At 39.4% G+C, this 23,107-nt stretch overlaps 1 protein-coding gene across 11 annotated transcripts in view; it reads right to left on the reverse strand.

Annotated features, from left to right (window-relative positions):
• The window catches only part of kif1b (kinesin family member 1B), a 58,678-nt gene that overhangs the window by 6,654 nt on the left and 28,917 nt on the right, over window positions 1–23,107 (reverse strand). For 5 of the 11 annotated variants that reach the window (XM_061056729.1, XM_061056731.1, XM_061056727.1 and 2 more), the window contains 22 exons: window positions 21,672–21,751; window positions 21,136–21,242; window positions 20,725–20,808; window positions 20,281–20,461; window positions 20,070–20,142; window positions 12,455–12,560; window positions 12,334–12,351; window positions 10,601–10,749; window positions 9,562–9,734; window positions 9,319–9,456; window positions 7,970–8,221; window positions 6,252–6,370; window positions 5,735–5,820; window positions 5,152–5,281; window positions 4,650–4,803; window positions 4,352–4,442; window positions 4,129–4,247; window positions 3,961–4,016; window positions 2,544–2,652; window positions 1,845–1,911; window positions 1,518–1,602; window positions 902–1,007 (listed from right to left, as the gene is read on the reverse strand). In XM_061056729.1, coding sequence (XP_060912712.1) covers window positions 902–1,007; window positions 1,518–1,602; window positions 1,845–1,911; window positions 2,544–2,652; window positions 3,961–4,016; window positions 4,129–4,247; window positions 4,352–4,442; window positions 4,650–4,803; window positions 5,152–5,281; window positions 5,735–5,820; window positions 6,252–6,370; window positions 7,970–8,221; window positions 9,319–9,456; window positions 9,562–9,734; window positions 10,601–10,749; window positions 12,334–12,351; window positions 12,455–12,560; window positions 20,070–20,142; window positions 20,281–20,461; window positions 20,725–20,808; window positions 21,136–21,242; window positions 21,672–21,751 — 2,483 coding nt within the window. The remainder of the gene's footprint in view (window positions 1–901; window positions 1,008–1,517; window positions 1,603–1,844; window positions 1,912–2,543; window positions 2,653–3,960; window positions 4,017–4,128; window positions 4,248–4,351; window positions 4,443–4,649; window positions 4,804–5,151; window positions 5,282–5,734; window positions 5,821–6,251; window positions 6,371–7,969; window positions 8,222–9,318; window positions 9,457–9,561; window positions 9,735–10,600; window positions 10,750–12,333; window positions 12,352–12,454; window positions 12,561–20,069; window positions 20,143–20,280; window positions 20,462–20,724; window positions 20,809–21,135; window positions 21,243–21,671; window positions 21,752–23,107) is intronic. The other 6 variants (XM_061056728.1, XM_061056732.1, XM_061056735.1 and 3 more) reach the window with 3 other exon arrangements.

Below are 23,107 nucleotides of genomic sequence, written 5' to 3' on the forward strand. Positions count from 1 at the left end.
AAAATGTTGTGAACCTCTCAGAGGTAACGTTGTTCCTGTTTTTGGCAGCAGGGGGCACTCTTACCCACAGACTGATAGCTAGAAGAGCCCTGTTTGTGCCACACTAGGTTGTTATGAGTGAAGACTCATACAATAAACAGCACAGAGTGAAGCAGTTTGTGGAGTCAGGGTGCTACAGACCATGAAACAAACTCATTGAAAAAATGGCATTTGCATTTAAGATTGCCTTTATCTGTGCATGAATGATTTAGAATCTTATTTGTTTTCAGACTTCAAATATAGATTTTAATAAAGGCAGACTTAATGCAACATGCCAACAAGAAACATCAACTGTGTAGAACTTATTTCTATGGATCTATAGGACTAGAGAGAAAACATAAGGCTCTTTTTCACAGAAGGAGCCTTATGTTTTCAGGTCACTGGTACCTATCAATATCCTTATCAATAGAAAGCCTGAGCACAATCAAGAGTCCAGCCGCAGCGGGAGGAAAAAGAGAGTGCAAAGAAAACAAAAAAGAGAAGCACAGAGAGTCAGGCAACAGAGACAATGAAGCAAATCAACAGAAAAAATTAACAGCAGAGAAAATGGAAATGGTCATGCAATGATTCCAATGAATATACACAAAAACACACACAGATACTGCCTAATGCTCTTTTTTAAACTTATGGAGGAAAATAAATCCACTAAATATGTCAGAAACTTAATTGGCTTTACTAAATGGAAAAATGTGTTTAAACAGAATACAAGCTAAAATTAGTAACGGCCATTGAGTACCAATAAATCAGTGGGTTTATACCTTGAGATGTTGTGTCTGCTGAGCATATGATATTAATCAAGTACAACTACATTAAGACATTCAGAGACTTAAAGTGTGTGTGTGTGTGTGTGCACTTCAGGTACCTGTTGGAGTTGTGGGATGATTTGATGTTCTTGGCAGATATGATGTTCAGAGAGAGGACGGCGTCCGCAGCACTGTCATCCACCTCAGTCTTGTTCCTGATACGACCTGGTGGAACACAGAGCAGAAACATTACTCAACATATTGTCATCACAAGAGCTTAAAAGACTTACTTTTTAAATATAAAGTCAACTCAGGCAGTAGAGTAGTTCAACATCCTGTTTGTCCATTAATATTATTGTCATAATGTCCAGCAGATATAATCTTACAAATGCTGCTTTTTGTCTCTCATGTTTGAATGTTAACAGCTATAATTCTAAATATATGAAGTGTCATTATTTTGCCCATCAGGTGCAGCAACAGTTATAACTACTTAAAGACAGGCAGCCTGAGGTGAGAGACAGATACAACTCCCAATGTGTGTTAGACATATTTACACTGTTGCCTCACAAGCCTCCTGTGAGACACTAGAAAGTGTTTTATATCATATTCTCAGGGTATCCACTGCTTCTGCTGTGTGAATGAGGAAACAATCGTGTGACAACCTCTTCTTCTCTTCTGCTGTGAAACCGCTGTGTTTTGTGTGTCTATAATCCCTGCTGAGGGAGTACTGCTTACCAACGACCAGCTCTCGGACGTCCTTCCAGTGGAGCTCGCTCCCCTTTTCGTGGATGAGAGTCACAGTGATCCTCCGCTGTATCCCCTGCAGCAGAAATGACAGGAGCTTAGGATCAGGGCGGTAAAAGCTAGAACAAAAATCAGCCTCTTAATCTTATTTGTGAAGAAGATGTATTTACAGATGTACAACCACACAACAATATGACACCACATTTGAGGTTTAATAAGTAAACACAGTCTCATCTGAATTTGCATTTAAAGTAATTGAGTCAATGCATTTGATTAGCAGAATGTGTGATCAGTAGGAATTGAGTAGATCTCCTGTACCTGGTGCAGTAGGTAGGTGCCATGGCACGGCAGTCCTCCACTGTGATCCACTACAGCTGGTATGTACCTGGAGATGAGGGGGGGTGTTATACTTTGCCCAACACACAAAACATGATATGCTACTATTTATGATAACTTGAGAAATGTCTTCTTGTTTCTGTGCTTCTGAATAAAGAGCTCTCAGGTCCACAAACTCTCTGACCGCTTTTATACGGAGGCTCACAAGGCTCACAAGCTCTTTATATTTTTATGAGTCCGTCTATTTTTGTGATGTTTTTATTGCGCATGTGGCCCAGGCTTCTATTGGCCAGTACCAGGAGATTCTGGTGTTTTTTAGGGACACATTTTATGAAGCTGTTATTTCACTAAATAAAACCCTTTAAAGAACATAGATGTTCTATACACATCAGAAATGTTTTTATAGATGCATTTCTATATCATCCCTTTAATTGACTTCCATTTCTTTATCAGTTAAAGAATATTTGAACTGTATGCTTTTTTAAAATGCATGTCAATTTATTTTCAATGTTAAAACATTCTGCAACTGTGTCAAGTTGAAAGTACTTCTCCTAGTAATGCAGTAATGGCAATTCTCCAAGTAATTTTCTTCATCAAAAACAGCACATTAAAAACGGATTTGAGATCTAACATCCTGTATTTTCATATCTGTTGTTATATACGAATGCATGTTCCACTCACTCTCCGGTTGGCTCCAGCTCGCTGATCTCAAACCAAACCAGCAGGTCGTACTTGCTGACACACTGACCCAGGTTGGACTTGGTGATGGTGTTCAACTTGGTGGCTGGAACTGTCAGAAACACACAGACACAGATTAACAAATCTAAGAGGGGCTGAATTTAAATAGGTAAAGAAATAAACTATTTCAAATGGAGGAGCAAACGGATGCTGGATATGGGATGTGAATACACTGCTCCAGGCTACAGAGCAATTAGCTAATGTTTATCCTGTAATAACAATATACTCTAACAATGTCTTTATTATAAAGACATTTGTATTTTAAAAAACTGGACAAAGAAAACAGGAAACTACATACAGGAGAGCACATACTGAGATTCTCTGAGGGGCTAAATCACAGATTACAGTCCCACTGACAGCTCCCTGGTGTCTGACACATTAGGATTATGTTCCCGTTGAAATGGGCTAATCTTTGAGGCACACAGCTACATTCATTTGTGTTCAGTATGGTTGAAATGAACATTATTCCATATGAAATGTAACGTAATTGGACTGTAGCTGAACCGTTAAAATCTTAAGCCTCTGGATTCATATTTGTATATTTGAATGCTGTGCCAGTGATCTCCTATGATTATGATAAATACTCAATGTATTATTTGGCTTCGGATTCAGCCCACGCAGCAGCTTTACCTGAAGGTTTCAGGAAAGGCCACTTTGTAAGCGACAGGGGAGGTTTGGACTGAGCTGACTGGACCTGAATAAAGCTGCAGTGAGGTGCAGGACACAAACCACTGCAGAGCTTTACCCTGCTACAGTCTGCATTCACACCACAAAGCACAGCACTATCCTAAATACTAAGCAACAACGGTGCATCTAAGGCCTGCTCTTGTTAGCTACTACAGGGATTGCTGTACCAACCATGGTGCCTCGGCACAATTAGCACAGGGTCACTGGGCACTGGGAGGAACGGGAAGTGAGAGAGCTGCTCTGCCTCGTCCTCCAGACTGGCCACAGCGGAGGAAGCCAGGGCATTGGCGTGCTCGGACAGCGTGTCCAGCACTTTGCCGTTCACATAGCCGCTCATAAGGTAACGGACCAACTCTATCTTACGGGTATGGTCTGAGGTTTTGAAATGTGACATAGTACAAATGGTGAGAAGGATCAGAGGGGTCATGCGAAAAGGGAGATGAGGAAGGGAGAGGACAGGGTTGGGTAAGAGGATTATGGACGGTGGGTGACGATTAAAAAAAAGAGACAAAAAGAAAAATCCAAAGGAGGCAAGAAATGAAAAGAAATTGGAAGGAAACATGAGGCATGCTGATATAACCAGAACAAACAAAAGAAATGTGATGAAATGAGGGTGAAAAGTGCAGAACATATTGTCATTGTGCATGTGCAGTGATGACATCAAAAGACGTACCTGGTCTAGACAGAGGCATGGGAATAGGATAGTATTTCCTTGATGGTGTTGGAGGACTGAAATTAAAGAGACAATTAACCTATCATGAGTGCCAAATACAAATAGCAACCTAATTTTCAAAAAAGAGCCCTCTCAACAGAGGAAAATCTTAATACATTGTCAACCAACCTGATTAGGTCCTGTCCATGAAGGTGCAGAGGATGCTGCTGGTAGTGACCGAACACTTCAAACACGATGGGCTTACTCTTGATGTACTCAATGAAAGACTCAGTGACCTCAACTGATATCTGCACAACCAGTAAGAAAAAAAAAAAAAAAGGGGGTCATCAAAAAGACTTAACATGAGCTTGTTCAAGTACAGCCTGTGTTTGTGTGTGAGGTGAGCACTCACGTTTTGAACATGGTAGAAGCCCAGAGGAGCTCCTTTACCAGCGTTCTTCAGAGGCTCGGTGGAGAACGCCTCGTCATGACGATGAAGGAAACTGAGAAAAGAAACTTAATTATTAGAAATAACTATTTTATAGTGATCCACTGACTTTTAGTCACAGATTTTTTACAATATCTGACCCTCGCTACATTTAAAAATATATATTACTCTGTCTTGATCGACGCAGACACCCCTGAGGCACCTACAATTGTAGTTCTGATATTAACATTAAAGAGAAGAGTTAAAAGGACTATAGACTCACTTGAATTGGCAGAAAATATCCGCGTACTCAGGAGGGATGCCGCTGGCCTGGAGCACCGTAACACGGAAGGTGAAGATGCTGCCCACCTCCAGTTGGCCTACCAGATCGTCATCAAGACCCAGCTTGGTCTCTGCAACATTTCCCAGCTTGAGGTCTGAAGAGAGCGACAGGAGAAGGTGAGGAGGAATAGTGCTGTGATTTATTGTAAATGAACTGCAGCTGCACCTGTGCTTTGTAATCTGAATATAAATTAGAAGCTCTGCTCAATAAGAAGAGACTGACTTCTGCACATTATCAAGTCTGAGATTCTGCTGTTCACTCATCATCAGCCTTTGTAAACATTCCTTCTCAAAGTAAAAAAAACCCATCATCAGTCTAATTTCCATAACTATACGTTTGACGACCTCCTTTGCATTCAAGAGGACCATCTGCCAAGTGCATTTCGCACTGGGCTTACAGGTCAAGATTTACGCGTGGAGAGGTGATGGTCGGCCAGCCCTACCCATGTCATTGATTCTGTTGAGCTCCTCTGAGGGTGTGATGACCTCTGAACTCTGACCCTGGCCCTCCACAATGCGCAGCTCTTCCAGAGACATGCCAGAGCGGGTCATAACGGTGGAGCTGAAGTCATTCTGATTGGACAAAAAACAAATCAGATGCAAGAACAGAGGGAGGAAGACATTAGCATTAAGCTGGTAGGGGAAAAAAACTATTTACAATTTCTACCTGCGCAATACTTCAGTGTACATGTATTTAAGAAAATCATAAACCCTCAAAAAACATCCTTAAGATCAGCTCAGACAATAAAGAATAAAGAAACTTTTAAATAAAAACCTTCATTTTTCAAAGATTTATTTTTTGAGATTTTAGCATTTGATAGGTCAGTGAAGAAAGAAGGGAATTGGGGACTGAGCCCGGACCTGCTTGGTAGACTATAGAGTCATTGTTACATACATGCAGGGTGTGACCTACCCACTAGGCCACCTAGACCCCCTAAGTCAAATATTATAATACCTCTCCTTCTCTCTCACATACTCACATACATCTTGACTTTTGAAAGTACTTTCATCAGACTCAGGGCTTACCTTTTTGAAGTACTCATCATCAAACGAGATCTTGGCGGTTCCTGACTGTCTAACTCCTGACCCGTAGTCTGGGGCCTCCTCATCAGCTACAAAGAGACAAACCATCCTCTTATCAGCATCAATTGCAGGTGACTTAGAGCTGTCAGAGCGCATCAAAAGGAATACACAGAGAATCGGAGGGAATTTTCTTTTTGCAGTCAGATTGTTGGCTTGAAGGGCTCTTCAAAATGTTAGCACGCCGCTATCAAAGCACAGTTTGAATCTACTTCAACTATTTATTACATTGGGTATCTAAATAAATAAACGATTGACCCAAATTAAATGCCTCATATTTTACAAAAGTATTGAATCATAATAAATGGTAGATATGTTTTAGCTTCTCTAATAAACATATAACAACAATACGTCTTTCAGTTTGACAAATGAAAGGTAAACACTCAGATTCATAAACAGGATATAACCTTTGCATGAAGAGCCTAACTGTCATGTTCATTAGAGAATCTCATTAATAACTCACCAGCTATAGCCTGAACCCCCACACGCAGGAAACCACGCACCTCGCCCTTCTCTGTTACTACGGCAACACGGTGCACCAGTGGCACAGGGTACAGCAGGTTGCTCAAGTACACAAAAGCTCTGTGAGCAAAAAGGGAAAAGAGAGACATGAAAAGCTGATTCTGGTGCATTGTTGAACTTGTACTTCAGACTTTAGATCCAAAAAACATTCAAATGTTTTTATCATACAACTAAATATACATTTAGATACATATATAATATACATAGATATACATTACCTATTGACCTCCTTAAATGTTGATGTTAATTTTCTCAAACATTTACAGTGCTTAGCACATATTAATGACAACAATATTTTAAACAATATTAGTGACAAATATGTTAAAGACAAAAAAAAAAACATAAAATAACTCAGACATAAAATCACACATGCTGCAGGGCAGTGAATTAAGCAGCAGTTTAAGGCGTCCACCTGATTTTTAAGCTTCGTGACAGGGTGATGACACATCGCCTTGGAGGCAACAGCAAATCCCATAAAAGCGTGTTTTACTGTGTCGTGTCGTGGCAATGTCAGTCTCCCACTCACACACTCGCTGACATTTTGTTTTGTAGGGCTTGATTTGTTTTGCTGCACCCCTGGTGACCTACTCATCCGCCTGCCCCCTTTCCAATTGCTTGGACTTTCAAGGCCAAGGCCGGGAGTAGAGCCGGGTTGACGAAGGTAGCTGAACTACGATTGAAGCAGAATCTGATCGGTTGAAGATTGCATTGATTGGTCGTATTTTTCTGCACATGTTGGTTATTTAAGTTATGATGTTTACATCAGTCAGCTGACAGCCTGAGCAAACCTGTGCTGTGATTTCAAATGCCACTGCAGCATAATACCTCATAATGACATCAATAATGACATAAAACAAATAAAAGCACGATAAGTGAACTACCAGTGAGTTAATAATGTCTACAACATATTCAAAGAGCAATGTTTAAAACAAATTGGTTATGAAAACAATTGTTCTGATGTCACATAAAACTGAAAAAGAACAAAAAAAGTTCAAACAAGGTTTAAAAAACAAAAAATGACAGACATCTACCAGCAAATACATGTTCACATGCAGATGGGAGTTAATGCAGTCAGCTTTGTGATGGTGGCGGGGGGGACAGAACAAGCTGGGAGGACGTGGGGAGAAAAGGATGGCGGCTTTTCAATTTTTGGGAACTCGGTCCAAATGAAAAGAAACTCATACAAAGCAGGCCTGTGAGCACAGAAGTATGACTAATCTTATAAAATTAAAAACTGCTTCAATTTATCTCTGCAAATCTGCTATGAATACATGATCTGATTCTGAAATTAGTCCATCTCAAACAGTGGCTTTACTGATAATTTATTACTGATATGCTTTCAGTATTTGCTATTTATACAGTACATACTACATACTGCTGTATGTTCTAAAGAACACTGTTGTTGGGTGCAACATCAGTCTATCAATCAAACATTTAAACATATTCATAGAAATATACTGGACATTAATTACCTCATGAAATAATTGTTCATATCATGATTTCAAAAATGGCTCGTGTGTTTTCACTTGCCCTGCATTTTCCTGCTCTATATGTGCACAATTAAAAATAAACAACGCTCAACAAAGCCAGCATCCATTACGTCTCCTCTCCCAGCATGTGTGTATGGAGGTAGAGGAAATGCCACTGCCAGTCACCAACCTTCCCACCAGGATGAACCAGGGGGAGCGGTCGTAAAACGGGTCCTGTCCGTCGCTGAAGATGTCTGAGCCCTCCTCTGTACCGGCGTCTGAACTGGTATCGTCCACAAATGCCTCATCGTCAATCAAGTCCGACATCTCGCTCTGGCGCTCATCCGCAAGCTCTGTGATCTCGGAGTCCGTGGTGGAGAAGGTGGGTGAGGGCGTGCGGTCAGCCAGGCGCTCATTGACACAACCGTGGAAGATTGGGGAGCTGAGAGGGTTGGTAGTTTAAGAACGGGGGCAAAACCAAGCAAAGGTAACAATGGAGTAAAAGAAAGTTGACACAGGCCACAGCAGCTCCTAGTGTATAAGTTAATATTTATATTTCATGACTTATTTTAGCTTCTCTTCTTCAAAAAATACCCGTAAAACAAAGTAATCAACCTTCAAACGTAGCTGTACATTCATTGATAGACATTACATGCTTACATTTTCCACTTAGTGGTTATAAGATTATAAGCTTCACCAAATCGTCTGAGAGAAAAACGTTTTCTAATACTACAACTTTGAAGCTATTGCAAATTCAACAGGAGGACTGATCTCATAAAGAGCAGGTATTACAAAAGGCTGTTAGGTGTCACAGTAGTTATTAGAAACATGGATATTTCATACTAAAATGAAATGCCAGTTTAACGTACTAATCTTCTAATGCATGCTTGCTCAAAGAGGATAACGTAAAATGCAACAAAATTCCACTTTATCCAAATCAGCCATGTCATTAAAAAAGCTTTTATATGAACTGAGGGGAGAATCAATATGAGAATGGCAACAAACAGTACAAAATGATGCAACAGTTACGTGTGATACAACTGATCAAATTAAAATGAAAAAAACACATTTTAAAGGGGAAAAAATAAATGACAACCAAATTGAAGGGATAAACTTCACAAAGGATAATTGATGAGTACCATGAAATCAAGACCACCAAAGAAAATCACAAATGTAACATCAAACTAAACATGTCAACAAAATAAAAATAAAAAAAAACATGGAAGGATTTATGGTAAGAAACAAAATAACAATCAACATAGATGATAAACAATGATGATAACAATGATGATAACTGACACACAATACTCTGATGACAAAAACTGAGTTTGTATCACAGAATTTGAACATGAAAATGAAAAATGGAAGGGAAGTTAATGCCTAGATCCACGAGACATCGTCTGATCAAAAAAAGCGGCCTGATCATCAAATTAACTGGACAAACGAAACAAAACTGATATTTAGAGCTCAGACAGGACTAAAACTAGAAAAACTAAAAGCACTCAAAGTATGTATTTGTTCTGTAGCAGTGACACATACCTCCCAACAAGTTTAAACCAATGGAAGCGGTCATAGAAGGGGTCGTTGCCTGTCAGACTGCCCTCACCGTCATCCTGGTTCGAGGACGCCATTTCTCCTGCACGGTCATACATCTCTCTCATCTGTTCCAGCCTCTGCCTGCAACCATAACAGAGGGCACACAACTTTAATAACAAAAGCAGAATGTGGTTCACTGTAATCAAACTAAAACTATCGCTGGGTAATGTGCGTTATGGGCCTTACTTGAGTTTCTCCAGGGACCAGTAGTGTGTGGCTCCGTTCTTCAGGTCCTGAACCTCAACAGCCACTACGGTGCGGGGGAAAGGCCTCGAGTCCCGCTCCTTCTCTGGCGGCAGGAGCTCAGGGGGCACCGGGGAGTACAGCGTGTCTGTCAGTAAGACGAATTGGAACTGCACCTGAAAAATCAGAGAGGTGGTAAAGAGAGCAGAAGAGAAGAAAACAAACAAACGCACCCCTCCCCCACCAAACAAAACAGTCAACAAAGCATTACAATCCATTCTGACTCCAGCTCTAAACTTTTATGCAAGCATTTTGTGTTTTTGCTGATTTAAAGGCTAAGTCATAGTAAAATCATAGGTTTGTCTCGTAAGTATCATTTTAATGTAGATGTACCAAAGATGATTTATTATGGTTAAAAGAAAAACAAATCCATACCCCCCTTAATTTTGTGGCCTCTCTTCCCAGCATCCTCTGGGGGCAAAATACTAGCGCAATTAACAGCACTGGATATAAATAACCGACAGAGACCCAAAGAAACATAAAAACCCTTTGAAAGGTCTTTGTGACAGACGACCGATCTCCAGTATCAATCATGTTGCGCCTAGAACTAGACCAGAATATAAATCACACAAGTCTCCTGATGGGGAAGGTGGACCAGAGCAGACAAGCTTCTGATTCATAACAAATATAATTTCTCTATGTGACAGTGAGCTAACACACCCATCTGGATGATTTAAAGGATTGCCTTTGGCATTATCTGAAACATACATTAGGTTTCAATGCGGCTGTCCAGTAAAATGATTCACTCACATCACAGGTTGAATAGAAACTGTAATCAATCTTATGGCACCTTCTATGACATCATGATGTAAAATGTTTTACAGTCAAACTTCCAAGAACCTATTTTGCATATCCATAAATTGTTTTAAAGGCATTTAGAGGTAAAAACTCTCCATTTACAGCACAAATAAAAGCCGTAGAAGCATAAGTTCAAGAGTTGTGAACCACAGAATGATAAACTGAGGTCTACATTTTTTCTTACTTTCTTTTTTAGCTCCACACTAATAGCATTGGCCTCCTTCAGGTAGACGGCGTTTCCCCACAGCTGGTCACGGAGGGACGTGAACTGATGGTACCTCCACTTCCTAAAGGCCCACTGAGCCAACTCAAACTCATGCTGAGTCCATGGCACTGCAGGGAGACAATACAAGTACAAATAACCGCAAACACAACGTGAATGGAGATAAACAACTTTAAGAACCCAACATGTGGTTTAAGTTGTTTTAGCTCAACCACAAATGTAGCACTTTATAATACTGCCTGCAATCGTACGTGATCCATCATGTGGAGTAAGTCAATATTTATTACAAGCCGTGACTGTGTTGAAAACCTTCCCAATGTGCTGTGTTCAAGGACGACCAGGACCAGAATTTACAGAGTCAGCAGCACTGTAGCATTACATTCACAACAATGTGTTTCAGGAGAATCAAGCCCAAAAGACAATGTAGAAAGACGGAGCTCCTGTTTTTCTTCTATTTAGCCAAAGTTTGTAATCCTAATGCTGAGAAATAATTAAAAACATGCTATTCATGTCAACTAGATATGCAACTATACTCAAGAAAGTAGTTGTATTTAGTCTGACTGTGGCTAGGTTGGTATAGTCAGGCAGGTTAGCAAAATTATGGGGACACGCCAGACAAAAGCACCACATTTTTTCCACACCATAGCTTTCAATTTTGGGGGGGGGGGGGAGTGCTTCATCAAGATGCCGGTTCCAAGATGGCGGCCATGTAAAGTCATGAATGTCCAACCGCCTAGAAACCAAGGAAAATGATGTAATACATTGCCAAAATTAACATGTGTATTTGATCTTGGCACAGATAATCATCTAGTGATATTTTAATGCATTCCTTGACCCAGAAAATGTATATACTGACAACATGATTGACTTTCTAAGTGGCTTGGAAGACATATTGGCACTTATAGACTTTACATGGCCGCCATCTTGGAACCGCCATCTTGATGAAGCGGCTCCCCCCCAAAATTGAAAGCTATGGTGATTGAGACTATGTGGAAAAAATGTGGTGCTTTTGTCGGGCGTGTCCCCATTCTTCCTAAATCTGGTCCTAAGCCGCCTGACTAGTAGAATCGGTTTTCTCTCATCCGGAAGGTTAGGGTTTCAATCCCCAGCTCCTGCAGCCACATGTCCGACGTGTGTCCATTAGCAAGACCTTTAACCCCAAGTTTCTCCTGCTGCCCGCGTCAGCGGTGTATGAATGTGATTATGGTCTTCTGATTGTCACTTTAATATACCTCAATTTGCTCAAGTCCATTTACCATTTGTTTTAACAGAACGCTGTATCATGTAGACGGATGAGGAGATTCTAAATGTAAAATAAGTTAATCATTCTGATGCTGCATTCGTCTTTTAATCATTTATCTCCAGCCCATCTACTGAAAGAACCCATAATCTCCCTGGAAAGAAATTGAAAACGTTGATTTTTAAGGACTTTTTTTTCTTTTTTTTTTTTTTTAGCTCTTCTCAGTAATTTAAAGACAATTACAGACAATTACGCTGTGACATGAAGTATTCAAGCATGACCTTAAAGGCGTAATGTGAGATGTTTCCTTATTAGTAGTAACATGTTGTACTATAAAGGAATTATAGCCACTTTGACTTCATACTTTGAATGTGTAATTAGTATATTAAGACATTTGATTAATCTGAATTGATATGACATTTTTGATTGTAAAAAAAATAAATACTTTACGCACATCCTAGAAGTTTGGGCTCTGGACAGAAAGGTAGAAGAAAACGTACATTTTTATATATATTTTTTTTAAATCTAGGCTTGAAAACAGAACTAAAGTAAACAGTATCTGTAGGAATACACACCTTCCTCTTCTTCCTCCTCTTCCAACTCTTCTTCATCAGGTGTCTCTGCTACCAAGGAAATAGTCTCCACCTGTTTCTGAAGCTCCTGCAATTTGCTCTCGTACACCTGGACACCATTTCAGGGGGGGGGGGGGGGGGGGGGGAAGAGAGAACAGCCAGGACAGCAGGTGAGCTAAACTAATCATCTGCATCACATTTTGACCTAACGTCCAAAACAACACGTTGGGACTTCTTTTCTTTTCTTCTTTTACCTTTCGTAGTACTCCAGTTATATTTCAAGATTGAAGACAAGTTGTGAAGACTTCCATGACACTTGAATATTGCATGTTGTAAATATTGTCACGAGAGTGGGTTTGCAACAACATGAATGTATTTGTAATGAGATTTACACAAACTAGGGACAGCTTTCATTCTAATCTACATTTCCATACCTTCATTAAAACACTACATATTAGAATGTTTTTAGATGTTGTATAGATTCTTTAAATACTGTAAGTAAAAACTTTGGACAACTGCTAATATTACGTATAATCAAATATAACACATTTAGTTGTGATTATTAAATCCACTCTCTATAAATTATTTTAAGCCTCAAACTCTAAATGAATTAAACAAAAGTAACTTTCAACTCCTGATAAAATCGTTTCCTGGAATTAGTACACAGTGTTCTGAAACATTAAGTTCATGAAAACACTGTGACGTTACTGAATGTATTGAGAGAAATGGCTGGAGTTGTAGTGGAGAGGAGCAGGTAGAGGCTGAGTCAACTGTAATCCAATAAGGGGCGCCATCATCATCAGAACAGGACATGCCATGGTCCTGATGACCTCATCCTGTTTGTTCTTTGTCTTCTGGGAAGACAATGCAGCCTTTTCATTCGATGTTAACTTCCTCCCTTCCTAACAACAAGCTACAGGCCGAATTATCTTGATTGAGACACACTTTGCAAATCTAAAGAGCATGTTTTACTGGATGTAAGTGTCTGTATGAAGCTACTTTAAATAGTATAGAGTTTGCTATGCCATTGAATATAGTATTTAAAGCATGGCCAGGCCTTATTTAAATGCCTAAACTCATGTTTATGGAGTAAGAAATCTAAAACTGGAAATACAACTTTCTCCCCAGGCTACAGGAACATGTGAGGCATGGTCATGATGTTGTAATAAATACAGTTATAGAGGCCTTTAATTTTTGCAACATCCAAGGATAAAATTATATTTTAAGAAGTCTATAACTTTGAACATAAAATCTGTATTTATTCATCACTTACAGTACTTTTTACCTCAGAGTTGCAGAAAAATGATTATTCCTGTGTAGATGCATACATGTAAAGATCAGATTTTTTTTCAACTTAACTGGTTTACAGGCAGTAAAATCCTAACACCAGCCATATGTAACAAAAAAAATGCACTTGGAACATGACATTTTATTTCAGTCATACTTTGAAAAAAAATTCCAGCAACAGAGGCATTCAGTATATCCTATTTTAAAAACCTGTGATTACATTTTTTCCACACATGTACTGTGCGTCTGCACATAGTGAGTGATTAAGGAGCAACACGACTTGGTACTTAATCACGATGAGTCACTAAAAACAGTGACGTTTCAGAAAGCAGCCATACAACATTCAAAAACAGACTTGAATTTAGACCTAACACTGATATAAATGAATGTCTCAAAACACAACACAGTATGCAATGTCCGTTTGATGTTGTAGTTCTTCCAAGCTTATCTGGTTGCCACCAGCACCAGTGCATAGGTTATATTAACATTTGTTAATTCAGCATCTATAATAACAGATGAAGACATGTACAGTAAGCTAATGCATGCAAAGATAGTCATAAACATAAGGCGGAGGGACTAGACTTGCATAATGCATTTTATAATTTGGTTTTTGTTACAGCATAGTAAGGCAGAATATATTGTTGTGAAAACTCGTAGTGTAAACCATAGAAAATCATTTCATAAGTCTTAACCCAAAGTATAACATTTTGATAGTCCTAAAAGACCTTTCCTGTGCTCTGTACAGTGTCACTGTATCTCTTATATGATTCGAAGGCCTTCTGGTATTGAAATATAAGCAGCTCTTTTAAAGCAACGATTGCAGCAAGAAAAAACTGATCACGGGGCAGACTTGCTCCTATTTCAAACAAGCATCTGCATGAGCACAGAGCCTGAAAACCTGACATTGACAACTTAATTTCATTGACTATCATCCGGATAGATCTATCAAGGGACTATGATTATGTGTTTGTTTCAGCTAAAATGAAGCAGTCCCCAAAATCTAATTTCACATGGAGAGTTCTCCCAAATAACATTATGTAAACACTTCAAGTCTTTGTGCTACCTCCAACATTTTTAAGGCGCGTCTTTGGGAACCATGACAACCTGTAGGACATCCAGTGGAAACACAGTGAACTCTGTGCTAACTCAGTGAACCACAAACTAAAATGTAATTTATAATACTGAGAAGGATCCCACATCATGGTTCAAACACGTAGAGAAGAACACTTTGAACATCCTGGACTGGTTACAGAGAAACTTTCTATTTGAAACATTTGAGTAACTTATCTGAAAGTTATGTCAGCTTAGTAGCATTTCAGCATTGTGATTCTTACATAGGGAGTATAGTCAACTCAAGGATGTAGAGAGAACTTAACATAATAAAATCATCATGAAGTAAAAAGGACCAATATTGTTGGTAGTTTCTGAAAGAAGTATAAAAACACTTAAAATATGAGGTAACTTATTGCTCAACTTTTCAATCTGTGTCAAAACTAGCTAACCTATACAACTTATTTATGAAGAAGTGCAATATATATAGAAATACAAGTGGGTGGCAGCTTCATAATTGAAATAAATGGAGAAAGGAAGAAAAAAAACTGATCAAGCAATCAGGTAGCTTGCTAAAGATCTGACAAAATCAGTATTTCATTACTCAAAAGTTAGTTTGGTTAAGGCAGTTATTACGTTCTAATTGATCTAAACTGAGGCCAGTTGTATGAGCATTGAATTAAAAAAAAAGGGAAAGAAAAAATTAAATGCACAGCAGGATTAATAAAGTTAGAGCATAAAAGGCACCTTTGGAAAACCCCTTTCTTTACCTACCCTTAAAGTCTGTTTAAAAGGCAGTCAACAATTGACTAGTGCATCAAGTTATTTCAATTTTCAGATGACCAGCATAGTGGTATGTTGATTCCAGATCGACGCCAATCATCATCTAAAACAGAATATGTTTCATATGGGCTCGTGTAGCCTAGTGGATATGTCACGTGCACCACGTACAGAGGCTATCGTCCTTCAAGCGGGCCGCCCCGGTCGTTTCCAGTATGTCATTCCCAACTCGCTCATGCCTATTTCTTAGTCTGTCCACTGTTTTATCAATAAAGGCATCAAAGCCCAAAAAAATCCAAATTTTAAAAAAGAAGACATTTCAAGAACACAAAAATGCAAAATTGCAAATATAACTGATTTTCCATGCTAATGTTTAGTCACAAAAAGTAATTTCAAGGGGATTTTTTTCATTCCAAATCTGGACTACAACAACAACAAAACATTTCTCAATGAAATTGAGAAAATGTAATGTGTTCACGTTAGAGCAATACTAAAACGGCAGAGATCTAAACCATAAAAGATCATTTTGGCAAATCAAAGCATGACTGGTGAATTGTTGCACAGACTGAAAAATGAACAGAGTCGGCATGGCATGTCTCTTCTTAAGAACAGTCTGTTGGCTTGAATTCCTTATGACAGCTCTCTCAATGCTAGTGATGACAACGAACACACTGCAGCAAAAACGGGTAAATGGGCATATACAGTATTTTGATGACAATGAGAATAAAATGTCATTTTATAATACAAACAATACTTTTGGGTCAACCAATAACGCGCTGAACAAGTGCAAAAGTCACATTACGTTTTAACCATTTGACACTCATGATTCGGAGTTGTTGTGATCTGTAATGTTTGCCCACTCAAAGATTATCAAACTAGTTCCTAATTCCACAAGTCTCAATCAGACTGCAGTCTCTCTACTGGCTTTAAGATTAGGAGCAGACAATTGTCGGCGCATTCGTGGAGGTGCCTGAAAGTTGATTGGATGGTTTGGGTGGTCAGTGTGATGGTACTGCTGGTAGCCGTTGAATCTGCCATCTGTATACATCATGCTATTATAGTGGTAGGGCTGTTGTTGGTGGTGTTGCTGGGGATGTGGCTGCTGGTTCTGATGATGGCGGGGCTGGTAGAAAGCCTGAGTATGCCTCCTGTTGTTTTCAGACTGCTGCAGTGACTCCATGGAACCAGACGGCCGCTGGCGGTGATTAAAAGAATTGCTACGGACTCGTTCATGGGGCTGCTGATGTTGGTTGTTCCTATAGTTATATTTGTGACCATGGCTTAAACCTTGCTCCAAGTCTTTGCTCCTGTGCTGGACCAATGGGCTCGGCATTGGGGGAGTGACTTGAATAACCGAAGCAGCCATCTGTTCTCTGGACTGTACTCCTTCCTCAGCCTGGCTTTCTCCCTCTTCTTCTTCTACAGCTTCTTTAGGCACCTTAAGCTCAATGACCTGCTCATCTGTAATTATGATGTGCGTACCGGGGCTCCAGGAGTTACGGTGCTTAGGGTTACTTTTGAAGGGAAAACGTAGCTTGCGGTCCTCTGGGGGTATAAAGCGATGTGGTCCAGAATGCCGGCGGAGCTGCTTGGAGATCTCTTGCTGCTGAAGACTCTTGAGGCGTATCTGCTCTTGGCGCATCCAGCGCATTTGGGCTCCTCGCTTTAGGTTTGTGTCATCCACCTCACTTTGGGCTGTTTGCGAATCTGCGTCTTCTGCATCAGGCTTTTCAGGAAGTGGGGGTTTTGCTTCTCGAGGGCTTGGAGTTATTGCAGCACTTATAGAAGTACTACTGCTAGCAGGCTCTTCTTGGCCATCTGGGGTGATGAGTGGAAGAACCTTTTCCATTTTGACCATCTTGTTCCTGAGAGCACGGATCTCCTCATCCTTCACGTTATTTTGTTTCTTGACTTCATGCAAGATGTCCTCGAGTTTGTCAATGTGCACCTTTAGTTCATCCATGACAACCCCTCCTGCTCGAGTCCCATTGGTAATGATGTCCTCAATGCGCTCATCACCGACCCCAACCGTGTCCCAGACATCCCGAGCTACCGCCCTCCACGAGTCCCGCTCGTTGGGGTCTTTTTTGCTGTAGCTAGCACAAAGCTCCTTCATTTTCACAATGGCTAGTGCCTCGATTTCCTGCCGTGTGTGTCGGAAGTCATTTAGGGCAACTTCATAACAGATTTCTTTGACTGCCTGGATCTTCAGGTCAGAGATGGTCACCCACTTGGAGTCCTTGGTGATACGTCGCCGCTGAGGGATCTGGTACATTTTAACTTGCTCTCTTCTTTTCCCACTGCTGGGTAATCCACACTTTTTCACAATGGTTTGTAGCTTGCTAGGGGGCAGCTTTTCCCTCAAGGAAGTGATCAGCCTCCAACTCTCTTCACAAGACCTCTTATCAGAGTCATCCCCACTATCAGAGTCTCCATCCTTGAGAAAACAACACAGGAAACAAACCAAATGGTTCCCAAAAAAGGAGAAATTAAAATGGGAAATCAAAGAGAAAATGATAGGATGACTTTAACAAAAGGAATGAATAAAAGTATGAATATGCAACATGGGAACTTCAGCCATAAGGATAGACAAAGATCAATGTGGATATAGAAATTAAGCTTATACAGAATGCTTTTGTTCAGAATCATTAGATTTAGTTTTTTTTACTTGTACGTTATAGAAACGTTTTGCATACATCATTACTGTACAAGATGTATGGCAACATGCAGTTTCCAGAATTATGCAAATTTGCAGAATTATGTTCCAAATAAATACAGAAAAACAAATCAATCCAACAAACAGTGGCTTCTATTGACTTTCTTGTCAGTTTGTCATTCTTCTATTTCCTCTAATGAAATGGTGATATTGATATGCTGAAGTTACATTCATTAAAACAGTGACTTTAAAAATATGGTTCCTGATGTTGCATATTGATATTAGAAGTGAAGCATGTCTAACATGATTAGAAAAGAAATATCAACAGAGTATTGTTGCTGATTGGAGCGCTTCTGAATTGTTTTCTGACAATCCTCTTCTTAATTGATAATTTTGGGATTTGAAAGCTGGGTCCAAAAACGGGCTACAATGGCATGCATGTAGATGGATTTTGGAGCTTTCCCTCTTTAGTCCAGAAGTTTGAAGTTTGAAGCTTTAGTATTAGCAGTGAGTTAGAAAGTGCTCTTGCAGTTGATCACAAAGCCAGTAGAGAGGAGAGGCAGAAGTGAGGGTAAGTGTTAATCCACTACAAGAAAGACGTTAGTTGGAAAAAAATGCAGTTTCTCATTCTTTGTAGACAAAGTACATTACAGATCACAACCATAGTGTACAGATTATTCAGTTTTTGTGTATGATTTGTTGATTGTTGCTAGAATTGGACATGTGGGAGTCAACCCTAAGCCTGTAGCTCTGCACATAAAACACCAGAGTACGGTCTCTTATTCAATGATTCAGATGTAAGCAGTGATAACTCTGTTGTTGAACCGTGCCCTCAGTGTGCTACACAGATAGCAGGTAAGGCTAGCAAGGAGAGGTAGCCAAAGAAGTCAATGAGAAACCACATTGTAACAATCCCTCGAAAAACTACGGCAGAAACGTTTGTTATCACAATGCATTGTATGGTGAGCAACTGCATTGAACAGACGAAACTCAGGACAAAACAGAGCAAGAAAACTACAGTAGAAAACTAATCCAAGCAAATCAACAGCCACTTCATAGTTGACCAGCTCAACAGCAAACACTGCAACTTATTTCACAACCAGTACTGAATGAGTTAAGAGAACATGCTAATAACATGAACCAAGCAAAAGCAGCATCGCATTATTAAAACAGGTGTTCAAATGCCGACCAATATTCAATACATTTAAAAATGTATTTGGATTTTAATGGTGAACTTCAAATTAACTTAAGCTTTAAATTGCTGTTTTGCAAGATTCAGGTATTCACTATAAAAGAACCAAGAAAAGAGAAAACAGGGATTTGGAGAGGGGAAAGCTTTACAATCTAATTCTCACTCCATCAAATTGCTACAGAAGAATCAGTTAAAACTCAAGAGGAAGGCGAGTAAAAAGCTCATCCATTTCAAGCCATGGAAAACTCCCATGCAAGAAGAACAGACATGCGCCTGGAGTAAAAAGTGTGATTTACACAAACACACACACATCTTTCAAAAGGGTTAAAGCATAGAGTGAGAATTAGTGCTACTCAGATTTAAATGGACTGTGTGAATCCCAAATAACAAAGCTAGCTTTCAAATTGAACTTGACATAAAAAAACAAACATGCTTTCACTTTGGACCACAAGCTGTCTGAATCACTTAAGAGCTGCCTTTTGTTAAACGTAAGTGGCAAAAACATCAACCGAGGTATGCTTTTTCTCTTTTATCCACTCTGAACTTAATATTTACTTGTCTACAACTTTGAACAAGATGTTTACAGAAAAAAGACTGAGTTCATTAGATTCACACAGTAGGTTTTTATTAAATTCCAACTAGTTTGAACTCACCAGACGCTGTTGCTCCAAAAGTTGGTCTGCCTCTTCCTTCTCCTTTTTGTACAAGATCTCCATCTCAGTTAGCCTACAAAAATTAGTAATCATTTACTGCATAATACATCACAAATGCACGATACAATGTATATATGTGAAAACCAACATGGCTGACAACTGTCACCATTCGAAATGTGTTTAAATATTGCAAACAGGAGGGACTGCATACCGTTTCTCCATCTCCTGCTTCATGTCGATACCCTGCTTCTCCAGGAGCTCTCGCTGAGCAAAAGTCCAATCCACCGGCTCCACAGGGGTCTCAGCAGATGGTGTCTTCTCCCTTTCAGCTCTAGCCTGCTCTGGGTGGTTGAATCGGAACACATGGTTCTTTCCCATAATGATACGGTTACCTGAAAGAAGGTTGGGCAGAAATAAGTTAGAGAGCATGAGAATAGCATATCACTGCTCCTTCATTTCTGGAATGAGATTTTTTTTTTTTTTATTATCAAAAACTAGAACCTAAAAAGAGGTTTAATGAACCATGTTGTTTAAAAATGAATAATTATGAAGACCAAGGATGATCTATAGTTACTACAATGAGTTAGGTCATCGACCCACAGAGATTAAACAAATATCACATTTACAGCTTTGTTTACGAAAGTGAGACATGTACCTGAACGAAGCTGGATTGAATCTTCAACACGCTTGCCATTGACGTAAGTCTCTGATCCCTCGCAGGGCACCAGCATGACGATTACTTCAACAAACAAATCAACCAAACATCAGTTGCTCATTCTCAAAAGCTCATCATTATTATTACAAATGGTGACGGACAAATATCTAATCCAGTGTATTGATCACAACCTTTATGCCATAAGGTTTCTATTAACAGAGGATTATTTTTGAGTGTTTATGGAATCATTTCATCCAAATAAATAGACAAAGGGCATTGGGTTGCTATTGGAGGTATTAAGGGCATGATTTTTTTTATGTTTTTCAAAAGAAAAAAGATCCTCTCAACTCTGCTTAATTAAAGAAAATGTCCAGGCGTATACTAAAACAAACTCATGATACTGTGCCTCACCATCTCCATTGGCATTCCTCTCGCTGCGGAAGATGCAGTGTTCTTCCTTGATATGAGCACCACTCAAAACAATGTCCTGTCGTCTCTCAGCATCAGCCTGACCCACCCTGAAACAATCACAAAGGCATTGCAAGAGAGTGATTCCTGCCTTCTTCTTTCAATTAGTTGTCATTTCATCAAATATTCAGAAATGGTACCTTTAGACCACCATTAGAAGGAAGTCCTCCTAAAGTTACTGATGTCTGAGATTCTAACTGAATATTTCCCCCCTGGGGCAGGAATGTAACTAAATACACAACAGGAATAGTCTGATGAGGGACCCAAAATGACAAATAGAGAAGAAGAAGTAACTCCAGAAAGTGAAAGTTTTTTGGGATCAGTGGAAAAAGTTAAGCCATTGTACCCCAACTCTGACCTCTTAAGATCAAAAGAGGACCACTTTGAATACAGAGTACATTTTTGGGAACCCTGCCAGGAGGAAAGTTTTTCACATCCTCTGCAGCACTTCAGTGTCATCATTCAGGTTGAAATGTTACCTTGTAATTCCGTCTTTGATGTAGTAGAGCAGACACTCTGACATGAGAGGATCCTCGTTCAGGTTAACCAGGTGTGGAGTCTACAGATGAAACACAAAAAGAAAACACTTAACCAACAAAATAAAAACATCCATACGACTTCACTTCCTTCTTCAAAATTCAGCAGGGCTGTAACTAAATCAATACCGGAAATAATAAATCAGGTGTACAAGGTTCTATATCAAACACGGCTGATGACAGTGATTTGTATTATTCAGTAGGGGTGGGACAAAATATCACTACAGCAATATATCGTTGTCCTTAAAGGTGTGATACAATTACCAAATCGCTGCTGCCAAATGTGTACATTTATAAACAGTATATCAAAAATATATAACTATAGTGCTCTGAACAGATTTCCCTAGCAATTTGACTCCCTTCGTCACCAATCTATCACTCAGACCAGTGGTGCTTAAGACATAAATGAGGGAAACATGAACAGAAGTTAATAAGTAAAAAAAGAAGAAAAGGAAGGAGGAGAAGAAGACAGCTGTGAAAATTACACTAAATTATTCCTCAATTAACCAGATATCATAATGTTGCTGTCCCATGATATTATTGTTATTGGGGGCCACATATCGTGTATCATGAGTTACCCTGCTATTCCCACCCCTATTATTCAGTACATAAACCACATACAAATGGTTACACTGACACAGTGCTGACATCTCTATAGCCTGACACATGACAGTACTACTACTACAAACAAAGCTAGCAGCTACTCAGCCAAACAACCAACCTTTTTCGGGGAAAACACCCCATTAAAGTCTGTATAAAGATCACAAGGCTTCTCAACGAAACCATAACCCAGGAAGAGGCATTGAGTGAAAAGAGAGAGAAAAAATGAATAGAAGACAAAGACATGTGAACAAAAGGGAATTCAACTAAAACACATCAATTAGCAGCAGAGGGAAGAGCCGATGCCAAAAAAGGATTACTTTCAAAGAGTTTCAAGTTTCTGAAACTAGCACTGATCATGTGAAAGCTTGCACAGAGATGAAAAGATATCAAATCTCCTTTTCTACCACAATGGTAACTCCTCTAACAAACATTTACTATCCGACCTAATGGTTTCTATTTAGCTACAAAATATTACTTTTCTACTGTAAGCAAGAAGAATGACGGGAATGTACGACTGCCTATAAATGAATATGCCTTATGATAGCACTTACAACTGTGATCATTAAAGGAATGGTTTTTAAAAAAATATTCAGGCAAGCATCAAGTATTCAAACATACTCCGTTGTTCAAATGGTCTTTGTAAGAAAAATTTGAGTACCTTAAATTAAGAATCACTTGTCAAATATTTGTATGGCCCGATCATTTTGAAGGTTATTAACTTTAGTACAATGACATTAAAAACTGAGGGGGGCTAACTGCAGATCTTTGATGATAAA

This window comes from Labrus mixtus, chromosome 15 (assembly GCF_963584025.1).
Source record: "Labrus mixtus chromosome 15, fLabMix1.1, whole genome shotgun sequence".
Lineage (NCBI taxonomy): Eukaryota > Metazoa > Chordata > Actinopteri > Labriformes > Labridae > Labrus > Labrus mixtus.